The sequence below is a fragment of the Nicotiana tabacum genome, chromosome 12, assembly GCF_000715075.1.
Source record: "Nicotiana tabacum cultivar K326 chromosome 12, ASM71507v2, whole genome shotgun sequence".
Taxonomy (NCBI): domain Eukaryota; kingdom Viridiplantae; phylum Streptophyta; class Magnoliopsida; order Solanales; family Solanaceae; genus Nicotiana; species Nicotiana tabacum.
The window spans coordinates 3,198,455-3,211,910 of NC_134091.1; the positions used below are offsets into that span (position 1 = coordinate 3,198,455).

The window sequence follows — 13,456 nt, forward strand, 5'->3', positions numbered from 1 at the left end:
TGGATAGGCCGCGGAGTGAAAATTTCACTTAGGAATTTGCTGGTATGTTGCAGGCCTGCAGGCTTCGCATGCGAGCTCGCAAATGCGAGAAATGGCCTGGGCTGCCTTATTCACAAATGCGAAGAAATGGTCGCAAATGCGACATCGCAAATGCGAAGGCACAGTCGCAAATGCGAAGAAGACTGGTTTTCCTCAGGGTTCGCAAATGCGAACCCATGTTCGCAAATGCGAAGTTAGCAGAAGTCTTGGTCACAATTGCAACATTTGCAACCTGCAATTTTATAACTTAACCGAAATTTTTTCATTTTTCACACTCTTTCAAAACTAAAACACTCTTGGGCGATTTTTCAAAGACAACTCTTATTCCAAATCGATTGTAAGTCAATTTTAACTCGTTTCCTTTAATCATTAACATCTTTTCACATGATTTCAACTCAAAATCAATGGTTTTCATGGGAAAATTGGGTGTTTTGGGTAGAACCTAAGTTTTCCAAAAGTCGGGAATTTGGACCTCGATTTGAGGTCCGATTTCAAAACAAATTATATATTTAGGTTCGTGGGAGAATGGGTGATCGGGTTTTGGTTCGAACCTCGGATTTTGACCATGTGGGCCCGGGGCAATTTTTGACTTTTTGGGTAAAACTTTAGAAAAACTCATTTTCATGCATTAGAATTGATTCATTTAGCATTTATTGATGTAATTATGTAACTTGTGACTAGATACGAGCGAATTGATGGTGGAATAAAGTGGTAAAGCGATAGTAGAGACTTGATTTGTGTTTGTGGTATCGAGGTAAGTATTTGGTCTAACCTTAGCTTGAAGGATTAGGAGTTGTGTCCTATTTTCTATATCTCACTTATTGAGTACGACGTATAGGCATGGTGACGAGTATCTATATGTTGGTGTCAAGCATGACCGTGAGTCTTAAATTGAAATTTGTGTGTTCTTAATAGTACTACGAATGCCTAAGTTGTTGATTCTCTGTGTTGAGCAAGATTATGATTATTCTCATGGAAATTAATTACGATTGAGTATTGGTGCTAGTTGAGGTAGTTAGATGTTGGAACAAGTTTGGTCATAGCTGATTTTCCCTTGCCGGGACGTACTTACTTATACTGTCGATTCCCTTGCCGGGATAGTGTTGTTTCTTTATTGTTCCCTTGTCGAGACTTTCATTGTAATTGGTATTAAACTGTATATATGGATCGGGTTGCACGCCGCAACAATATTATATTTGGATCGGGTTGCATGCCGCAACAGTTATATAAATGGATCGGGTTGCACACCACAACAGTGATAAATGATATGGATCGGGTTGCACGCCGCAACAGTGTTATTATATTTTTGGATCGGGTTGCGCGCCGCAACAATAGATAATACGAAGTGCTTATAGATTGGTGACGAGTTCCTTATTTTTTTGCTATGAATTCTTAATTGTCCTTATGCCTTTCTCTTAAATTACTATTGGTATTGATATTTCCCCTAACATGTACCGCCTCCCATCTTTATCTGTTTATTCCTGTTTTATTTTCCGTTGCATATTATATAACTGCACAGGTTTATTTGGTAGTCTGGTCCTAGCCTCGTCACTACTTCGCCGGGGTTAGGCCAGGCACTTACCAGCACATAGGGTCGGTTGTGCTGATACTACACTCTGCACTATATGCAGATCCCGGAGCGGCAGCTTTTGGACCGTAGTATTGGGTGGCTGCCTTCAGTCCAGTTAGAGATCCCGAGGTAGTTCTACAGGCGTCCACAGGTCCGGCGTTCTCTTTTATCTTTATATGTATTCTGTTTTTATTCACTTCGGAGACAGATTATACCTTTTTTTCCAAACATTTGTATGTAGTATTCGTAGGTGGTCCGTAATATTGTGACACTGTATTCTGGGTAGAGATGTATGTTGGTATTGTCGTACTGGTTTTGGCTAAGTTATCAGATTAAGTTTTCCGCATGTATTTATTTATCGTTAATATTTCATTGTTAATCGCATGTTAATTTAAATTGTTAAAAAGGGTAAATAAAAGAGTTAGTAATTCTAAATTACGCGGCTTGCCTAGCTTTCATGAGTATGTATCATCACGACTCCCGATGGTGGGAAATTCGGGTCGTGACATAGAGGTCATAAATACCTCCAGGGCCACAAGGAAGGGACGGGTAGTGCACGCATAGGACATTTTCAAGGTTGCTAGAATGCTTTAGGCTATGACCAAGGGGGGAAATTGGGTAGTAAGGATATGATGAATACGCGCTAATGTCACGTGTAACCCCTCATTGAGGAGTAATTACTGGGCATTGTGTGGGGTGATCCTGTAGGCTAACCAACCTAGGATCCCTTTTTTCCAATTCTTGATGTTTAAACTTTACTTTTCTCTATATATGCAACTTGTTCAAATCTTTTCCTTTTGTCTCATTACTTGAGTCATACAATGTCCAAAACATGCTTTTATTTGCAAGTATGTGTTTAAACTATTTATTTGTTAAAAGGACTAATTCACAAGTATAAGTTCGGCCAGGACCCACTGTTGTGGACCGTGAGGGATGCCTAACACCTTCTCCTCAAGGTTATTTCGAGCTCTTACTCTAAATCTCTGGTAATGCAAACTAGTCTAAGAGTTAATTACTGTAGGTGCCATAACGCACCACAATCCATTAAGTGGCGACTCTTCAAATACCCAATTCTCAAAAGGAAATGAGTTATTACCTCCCATAAACATCGGAACTCGGACTTTTTTCCTCGGAGGAAAAAAAGGGGGGCGCGACATGAGCGATATTGTAGTGAGGTGGGAATATCAAAAGAGGGTTATTTCTTTTGAGTGTTGTAGTGGTCTTTGGAGTATTTTACTCGGGCCTACAAAGTATAAAATTCCTTGCTATAATGATATCAATTGCTCCTCTCAGGGTCGTGATTTTTTTCCTTATTTAGAAGGGTTTTTTACCTAAAAATTTTGGTGTCATTGTCACTTTTTTATTCTTGTTGATTACCGTATCTCAGTACTACCATATTATTCCGCTTTTATTATCGTGAATATTATTATTGTGAGGAATTTATTCCCAACAAGATCAAACCCAAATTAACAATTCGCATATGAAATTAATGGGTCCGGTTAATTTTGATTCCTATGATGTTAAACCGAATAGAAGGGAAAAACGCTCCCCTGAACACTTATTCATTGGGTCATGGAGTCTGCTTGCTAATGCTTATCAACGTTTTTTTTTTTTTTTTTGGTTCATCTTAAATAGTTGTTGTGTTATTTTTTAATTTGAATTCATTAGCTAGAGAACATAAAATTGATTCTCTAGCTAATGAATTCAAATTATGTAATGACACAACAGTTACTTATCGAAAGACCTTAATAAGCATTAACAAGTAAACTCCACTCCGAATGAATAAGGTGTTATAGGGGACGTTTTCCCCTTTTAATCGTTTTACCATCTTACAAATCAAAATTAACCGGACCTATTAATTTCATTTACAAAATGTAATTTTATAGATTCCCATTTCCCATTTTCAAAATACCAACAAGAATCTTACGTCGGTCAAATAAAGTTCCCCATTCTCTGTAAATAACGTTTGAGTTCTTCTGGATATGTTGCAAATGTTAAAGGTATGCCTTTGAATATTGTGGGCTTGTGGCAGCCAGACCAGAAAATTCTGATTTCTGACTTTTCTTTTCAACCGTAGCAATTTGACTGAATATAGTCGAGTCCATTCTTAGAAAAAGTCAAAGTAAAGACTAACTAAGACAATATTTCTGTCACAACCCAGATTTTTCATCCTCGAGAGTCATGATAGCGCCTATTAATGTGAGCTAGGCAAGCCAATTATTGAATCATCTACCTTTTCACCAATCTTATTCTCTTTAACAATTACGAAGAAATAACATTTAAACTACGGAATATAACATAAGCGGAAGAAAACTATAAGCCATATGAACATGAATATCTATTACAACTGTTTGATTCTCGACTACCCAGAACAGATATCACAGTTTCACAGACGGTCTAAGAATTTTACAAATAAAGGTCGGAAAGAATTAAATACAACACTGTATCTGAAAATACATGTAGAAATAGGAAAGTAGATAGAAGGAGACGCTAAGGCCTACAAACGTCTGTAGGGTACCTCGGGTCGCCTGATGAACAAGATTCAGTAATCTCACTGCGGTCTGAAGTCTACAACACTGGGGTCTGCACAAAAGAGTGCAGAGTATAGTATAAGCACAACCGACCCTATGTGCTAGTAAGTTCTCAGCCTAACCTCGGCGAAGTAGTGACGAGGCTAAGACAAGACTACCAAATAAACCTGTGCATTTCAAATATATATAGCAGAAAAGAAATACTAAAATAAACAAGTAAAGATATGAGGGGGAAACATGCTTCGGGATATAACAGGTAAAAACAGAATATCAAGAGAACTATAAAGGAATCAAAATCCAACCACTAACAAGAATAGGAAAAACAAAGGCAGATTTCACTTTCTTTTCACATCTTGTTGCAGGCGTGCAACCCGGTCCCATTTCCTGTATCTCATGGCAGGCGTGTCACCCGCTCCCATTTCATTATATCTCATGGCAGGTGTGCCACCCGCTCCCATTTTATTATATCTCGTGGCACGCGTGCCACCCGCTCCCATTTCATTTATCTCGGGGTAGGCGTACCACCCGCTCTCATTTCATTATATCTTGTGGTAGGTGTATCACCCGCTCCCATTTTATTATATCTTGTGGTAGGCGTACCACCCGCTCCCATGTACAATCCAACAATAATTACAAGGAATCCCGGCAAGGGAACAATAATATCAACAAACAATATCCCGGCAAGGGAGAAACAACTATAACCAAACTTGTTACAACATCTAACTACCTCAGCTATAACCAAACTTGTTACAACACCTAACTACCTCAGTTATAACCAAACTCGTTACAACATCTAACTACCTCATCTATAACCAAACTTATTACAACACCTAACTACCTCAGCTATAACCAAACTTGTTACAACACCTAACTACCTCAGCTATAACCAAACTTGTTACAACACCTAACTACCTCAGCTATAACCAAACTTGTTACAACACCTAATTACCTCAGCTACAACTAATCTTGTTACAATACCTAACACAAAGAATCATCAACCTAAACATTCGTAATATCAATTAAGAATGCAATGCAAGGGAACCACAACTCAAGAATAGCCCGAAAAGGGGGCAACATAATGATCTCTTATCTTTATCACTTTTACTTCACAATTCACTTCACAACTAAAGTTAACACTCCTCAATATTCATAGGTCACAATTCTTTCCACAACAAATAGAAATCTTCACCAAGGCATGAATAATACAACGAAGTCATGAAAATCACAATATAAGACCCACGGTCATGCTTGACACCCACGTATAGATACTCGTCATCATGCCTATACGTCGTACTCAATAAGAAGCACATAGCAAATAGGACACAACTCATAATCCCTCAAGCTAAGGTTAGACCAAACACTTACCTCGAACTTCCACGGCCAACTCAATCCTCAAACACCGCATTTCCTTCGAATTCGGCTCCAAATCAATTATATCTAGACATAATCGACTTAATAACATCAATAAATGCTAAACAATCCAATTCCAGTACTTAATTATAACTTTCTAATCATTCTTCCCAAAAATTCAAAAATTGACCCCAGGCCAGCTTGGTCAAAACACGAGGTTCGGACCAAAACCCGATCACACATTCACCCACGAGCCCAAATGTATAATTTTTTTTTGAAATCCGACTCCAAAACGAAGTCAAATTCTTAAATAATCAAAAAGCCCTAACTCTACCCAAATCCCTAATTTTCTACCCTTAATCACATGTTTTATGCCTAGAAATTTAGCAAGTGTTGATAAAAATGGAAGAAAACGAGCTTAGGATTACATACCTATGAAGCTATGGTGAAATTCTTCTTCAAAAATCACCCAGGAGGTGTGGAGAAGATGAAGTTTGTGAAAAATAATGAAAATCCCGTATGGCATTCTGTTTTTGAAACTTAAAATAACTGGGCAAAATTGGTCATCGCGTTCACGATAAGCTCATCATGTTCGCGATGAGTTAGTGCTGACAGACATTCGCGTTCGCGGAATATGGCTCGCGTTTGCGGAGCTTTGACTCCTCAAGCCTACGCATTCGCGGGCCAGTGGTCGCGTTCGCGATGCATAAAATGGTGACCCTCTCCAGTCCTTAACCTTACGCGTTCGCGAAGGGTATTCCCCCCCAGCCTCTCGTTCGCGACTCAAGCTTCGCATTCGCGAAGAAGAAATCTGGCACCTGGAAAATTTGCCTTACGCGTTCGCGGGAGGGACCATGCGAACGCGAAGAGTAAAATCCCTGGGCACTGAACAGCAGAAACCTGTAACTTTTTGAGTTCCAAAAACCTTCCGAAACACACCCGAGCCGTCGGGGCTCAAAACCAAACATACGTACTAACTCAATATCATACGAACGTATCTGTGCGATCAATCGCCAAAATAACCTCAATAACAACGAATTAAACCTCAAAATCAATGAAATATTTCAAAACTTCTTAAAGCATCAAATTTTGCATTTACGGTCCGAATCACGTCAAACGAATTCCGTTTCTTACCAAACTCCGCAAAATCATCTTAAATCATATATAAGACCTGTACCGGGTGCTGGAACCAAAATACGGGTCCGATACCAACATGTTCTAATCGAAATTCATTTCAAATTCCTTTAAACAATTTCATAAAATAATTTTCTTTAAAATTCATTTCTCGAGCTTGGGACCTCGGAATTTGATTCTGGGCATACGCCCAAGTCCCATATTTTCCTACGGACCTTCCGGGATCATCAAATCACGGGTCCGGATCCGTTTACCCAAAATATTAACCGGAGTCAAATTTATTCATTTTATAGTCAAAATTTATCATTTTTCACAGATTTTCACATATAAGTTTTCTGGCTGCGCGCCCAAACTTCGCACGCAAATCGAATTGATGCTAAATGAGGTTTTCAAGGCCTCAAAAACACATAATTCAATTTAAAAGCAAGTGATGACCTTTTGGGTTATCACAATTTCCGTACTTCCCTCTCTAATTTTGCATTAAATTACTGCCAACAAAATTATCATCTACGTATAAAACAGGAAAATTCTAAAATAGCCAGATTTACAAGTGGTCATTCAAAAATAGCCACGATTTCAAAAGTAATCGAAATTTAGCCACTTTTCATATAAAGATAAAGCTGAACGAAACACTATTCAAAATCCGGAAAATACTCTAGTATAATATACTGGAATTCCAGTATAATATACTGGGGTTCAGTATAATATACTGAGGTTCCAGCATAACTCCAGTATATTATACTGGAACGTTCCGCGTGTTGGAGTTCCAGCATAATATGCTGGAAGTTCATATACAGGTGCACCGATCTCCAATATATTATGCTGGAACTTTTTGTGTTGCAGTAAAATAATAGCTATTTTTTAATGACTTTGCAAATGCTGGCTATTTTGAATGACCAGTCCGAAAACTAGCTAGCTTGTGTTATTTTTACGTATAAAACAGTAGTGAAAGCGAGAGACGGATCCAGGATTTGAGGCTTATGGGTTCCTACCGTAACTTTAAATTAATATGCAATAATAACTGTGTATTTACCAATATTTAGTGAGTTTCTTAATATAAATACAGGATTTACGCAAGAGTTATTGGGTTCCCGGGAACCCGTAGTCTATGCACTAGGTTCGCCCCTAGTGAAAGCCCATTTTTACCTTCGTTATTAAGTCATCTGAAATAAGTTTAATTAATATTCATTCTTTTCAATGAATATTTATTGAAATTGGTGGATATTTTTATGTATTTGAAAAGATGAACCAATGTTTTCTTGTAAAAAAAAAAAATATCATCATTCGTAAAAGCTTTTAGCTAAAACGAGGAAATTTAGGAATACATAAACATGTTTTTGATAAATACAATGTAGGGTGTGTATAAAGTTATCAAACGTCAAACTGTTACCTACCCCTTTAACAACGTTTATTTCTTTTCAAGGTTAGAGAAATTCTCCTTTCTAAACACAAGTCGCCACATAATATTCTCACCTACCGCGTTATCCCGCGAAAACAAGGACACGATTTTACAGCACATCAGAAAAAATCAACTTGTTTCCTGTACGCTAAAGATTTAAAATCAATTTAGGAAAATAATAGCCGATATATATATAAATTTTATGCTTCTATATTATTTTGGCTATTGAATACAAATAGTTTCTAACGCAGGCTAAAAATGATAATACCCCTAAAATTAATGGATATTATATTTTGAACTTATGAGTTTTAAATGAAGTTTAATTATTCTAAAGTTTATTTTATAAATATATATATATATATGAATTTTTCGATAAATATACACCGTTTATACCAAAATTACTAAGTCGTGCCAAACCCATACTTCTTATGCTTGCTCCCAGAGTTTAATGACCCCAATTATGAACAAGTTGTGTGACTATGATGGGAAGCTGCAGACAAGGAAACAACACATATTCAAAGGTTCACGTGTAGGTCTTAACTAATGTACTTATAAAGAATGGTTGGAGCCTTGGAGGAATTAGGATAAATCATCTCAACACAAATTTTAGTGTATAAATGATTATAAGATATTTGGTTAGAGTGATCAGGAAAAAATAATCATTATATAAACAATGCGCGCTGTTTGATTGGCGTATTAAATAATATTTACATAATTTATGTGGAAATCCAGATAATATAAAAATATATTTAAATAATTAATTTTTTCCATAATATTTTCTGTATTTTTATTCAATCTCGTAACTATTTTTACATTATTATTTTTTCATATAAAATTTCTTTATGAGTTAATCAACACATAGAAATCTCCTTGAATGAAGGAAAAAAAGACACCAAAGTAGACCAGTTATAACCTGCTACTCTCTGAAATCACGTTTATGTGGACCCACCACAAATACTACTAGAAGAACATAGTCTAACAGCCAACTTTCAATTTATATATTCCAAATTAATTTCTCATACACACTTAACTAAGGTCCGTTTGGCCATAAATTTTATCAAATGTTGGTCATAGATTTTGACAAAATAAACTTGGGTTTTATTTGGCAAACACATGTTTGGCCATAAATTTTGCCTATATTTTAGCAAAATCCCAAATCTCAAAACCAGCTCAATAGCTGATTTTGGGCCAAAATCTTTACAAACACTAATAATATACATGATTTTCCAAAATAAATTTGGGAAATATGTTTTGAAAACGTATGGTCAAACACATTTTCATCTTCAAACCAAACTTCATCCAAATCATATTTTTAAAACAAATTTGGAAATTTATGGTCAAACGCTAGTTAAATTGTTGCATGTGAAATTAGTAAGGTCTGTCTAATCATCTAATGACAATTGGAACCCAATCAAATGGCACTTTAGCTCAATCCCACGAGTCCACTACTAATTATATGATGTATTAATTAAAGAAACGTATATAATTTCTGTTAAAAGCCACGCAGCCACAGACGAAAAAAGAAAAGAAAATTGTTACCATATAATTATAGGGCTTTTGTGAGGTAATGAAATGCTAGAGCATGTTTGACTGTTATTGCATAATTTTGTATACACTTTATTTTACACAAGCAATTGATCTTATAATGACATGTGTTTAAGACATGTGTATGTTTTCTTTTCTTTTCTTTTTTATTTGGGCGGAGGGCGGATGGCGGAGGGCGGAGGGCTATGAGACTTAAAATTATCAGACCAGACAAATTAGCTTATGCGGCAATAATTATGATAGCATGCATATTACATAGGATCAAATCTAGGATTCTATATGGTCGGATCCAGATTATAATTTACGGATTTATGGAATTCAATAACTTTTGTTCAAATCTTATTTAATAATAAATTTATCAAATACTTTAACATTTAAGGCGTTGATATTTAACTATAAACTTAATTATTATTGTATATTAATTTAAGGTTACTTGAGAAACTCATAAACTTCGAATCGTAAATCCACCAATTTCGATGATTCAGACATGTTAAATGGATAAGCATAGAAGTCCCAGTTAGGACTTGTGAGAGGTTAGCCTTGATGGGTATGGGGAGGGGTAGAGGTAGGTCCTAAGAAGTCCTGGGAGAGGTGATTAGACGGGACATGACACAACTAGAGCTTATTGAGGACATGACCCTTGATAGGAGACCGTGAAGTTCGAGAATTAGGGTAGAAGGCTAGTAGGTAGTCGAGCGTTTCTCTTTGTCTTTCTTTGTTTGATAACATTAGTGTTAGTTTGATATACCTTTATTCTTAGATTGCTATTATTACCTACCGTTTAATTGTTATCTTGGCTTCGGTCTTCTTTTTATTTTGTTGTTGTAACTACTTATTGTTATTACTTTTTTTTTATTTTTTCTTTAGCTGAGGGTTTATCGGAAACATCTTCTCTGTCCTTCCAAGATAGAGGTAAAGCTACATATATTTTATCCTTCCCAGATCCCGCTTATGAAAATTTAGTGGATATGTTGTTGTTTGTTCGTAACGAACCCACTCATGCCAAAATTCAAAGCCAAAGGGGTTGTTGGTGCCTTTGGTAGGGGTTGGTGAGACTTTTATAAAGGGAACTTGGACTGTTGGAGCCCTTGAAAGGGGTATATGCTTTGTTCTGGGATGCTAAATTAGTTCATTAACGATAACAATTTGTGTTGACACCACCAAATAGGACAAGCCACAATTGGCTGTCCTTTCCCTAAGATCCACATTTTTCATGTGCTCTTTTCTTTCTTTATCCCGAGATTTGAAAATAAAATAAATTAAATTAGAGAAAGAGGCTGGCTAAGCTAAACCAATCATGCACATGCATCTCCATTTTACTATTATTAAAGGTATGAATAGATTAGAATAGTGAAAGATACCACCAATCGGTGTGATTGAATGTAAAAAATTTCACCTTTAATCAGAGATTTTCACTTCAAATTTTAAAAATTGGGTCATCTTTAAGGAGCTCAAAATCCTTCGTAATTGACCTTTTACTATATAAATCTGAATATTTAAATTTCGAACAATGAACCGAAAAAAAAAAGAATAGTGAAAGAGGAGAAGATGTAATGAAAGAGGACTTTTAATATGATTAGAATTATGTAACAAGTGAAATTACAAGTACAAGATTACAACTTTAATTATGTAATTTACAAATATAATACATATCCTATTTAAACTAAACTAAGCAATTTAATTTTAAAAGTCACAAGTTAAAATAAAAACACACATTAATTAATATGATTAATGATAGACATTTATTTTTAAAAATACTCCGGTGCAAACACAATATACGAGTAATTATATGTGGATTGACTTCCACTGATTTTTTCTTGATCCTCTAATATGTCGTAGAAAAAATCATGCACCGTTGGATAATATAGATTTAATTATCATTTACCCAACAAAAAGTACATCACTTCATCAGATTTACATAAATGACTTATTGTAATTAAATTCAATACCATTGACCACCTACCCCTTCAACAGCTATTTCTCTAAAAAAAAAAAAAAAAGAAGAAAATACTACGTAGATTACACAATATTATCAGTAGTAGTATCACTTTTCGTCCCTCTATATAATGATAAACATTTTTTGAGGTTTCCCCGTCTCAAAGGGAACAAGAGAAACATTCATATTATTGAATCCCTAGTTTCTTTTCTTTCCCTTTGATTCCTTCCTCTCATTTACCTCTCTCTTTTCTTCCTTTGTTTGGATGGCCGGCCAAACAATCATCGTTTCCGGGTTGAACCCGGCGGCCATTCTTCAGTCCACAATTGGCGGCGGAGCTTCTCCTACAGCGGCGGCGGCGGCGGAAAACGGCACCAGAAAAGTCATCCCTCTCTCAAGAGATGCCTTACAAGATTTCATGTTATCAATCATAACCCAAAAATTACAAGATGAGAAACAACCTTTTTACGTGCTAGACTTGGGTGAGGTTGTTTCTCTTATGGACCAATGGAAATCTGCTCTCCCAAATATCCGTCCATTTTACGCTGTTAAATGTAACCCTGAACCGTCGTTCCTTTCAATTTTATCTGCTATGGGCTCAAATTTTGATTGTGCTAGCCGAGCTGAAATTGAGTATGTTTTATCTCTTGGCATTTCACCTGACCGTATTGTTTTCGCAAATCCATGCAAACCGGAATCCGATATTATTTTTGCAGCAAAAGTTGGGGTGAATCTTACAACCTATGATTCTGAAGACGAGGTTTACAAGATCCGAAAGCATCACCCGAAATCCGAACTCTTGCTCCGCATCAAGCCCATGCTCGACGGCAACGCGAGATGCCCAATGGGCCCGAAATACGGCGCGCTTCCAGAAGAAGTCGACCCGCTGCTCCGGGCAGCTCAAGCCGCCCGTCTCACCGTATCCGGCGTCTCATTCCACATCGGTAGCGGAGATGCCGATTCAAACGCTTATCTCGGCGCCATAGCCGCGGCTAAGGAAGTGTTTGAAACAGCTGCTAAACTCGGGATGTCGAAAATGACTGTTCTAGACGTCGGCGGCGGGTTTACATCCGGCCACCAGTTCACAACCGCCGCCGTCGCCGTTAAATCAGCTTTAAAACAACACTTCGATGACGAACCGGAGTTGACAATCATAGCTGAACCGGGTCGGTTTTTTGCAGAGACGGCGTTTACTTTGGCAACGACGATTATAGGGAAAAGAGTGAGGGGTGAATTGAGGGAGTATTGGATTAACGACGGGCTGTACGGTTCGATGAACTGTGTACTTTACGACCATGCGACGGTGAATGCAACGCCGTTAGCTGTTCTGTCGAATCGTAGTAACGTTACCTGCGGCGGGTCGAAAACGTTTCCGACGACTGTGTTTGGGCCCACTTGTGATGCTCTTGATACTGTTTTAAGGGATTACCAGTTACCGGAGCTGCAGGTTAATGATTGGCTGGTTTTTCCTAATATGGGTGCTTATACTAAAGCTGCTGGGTCCAATTTTAATGGATTTAATACTTCCGCCATTGTTACTCACCTCGCTTATTCTTATCCAAGCTGATGAACCACCTGTATTAGGAATTACTACCGTGGTTTTGATGGTTTTTTCCTTTTTTGGGTATCTTTTTTTTAATTTTGTTGTTTTTGGTAGTAATTTATATTCCAAATCAGCTTGTAATTCTCTTGTATGCCATAAGAATGCAAGGATTTGCTAATTGTGATTTTCTCTAATATGGAAGTTTTTAAAATTAGTTTAAGAAACATAATGGGTAAAAGGTTTGTGGGGTCATGATATTTGTGTGACTATAAAAGCATCTCATTAAGGGTAAATGGATAAAATAAAAAGTTTAAAGTTGAATTATTTTCAAAGAAATGTGTCATTTGTTTTGGGGCAGAATAGAAAGAAAAGTACCTCATTTAATATGAAACGGATGGAGTATTAGATA

At 36.8% G+C, this 13,456-nt stretch overlaps 1 protein-coding gene across 1 annotated transcript; it reads left to right on the forward strand.

Moving 5' to 3' along the window:
- Positions 1-11,675: 11,675 nt before the first annotated feature.
- LOC107815922 (ornithine decarboxylase-like) lies at positions 11,676-13,224 on the forward strand. Its single transcript, NM_001325965.1, is given in 1 exon segment — positions 11,676-13,224. A coding segment is annotated over 1 exon segment (1,302 nt). The 5' UTR covers positions 11,676-11,769; the 3' UTR covers positions 13,072-13,224.
- The last annotated feature ends 232 nt before the right edge of the window (positions 13,225-13,456 follow it).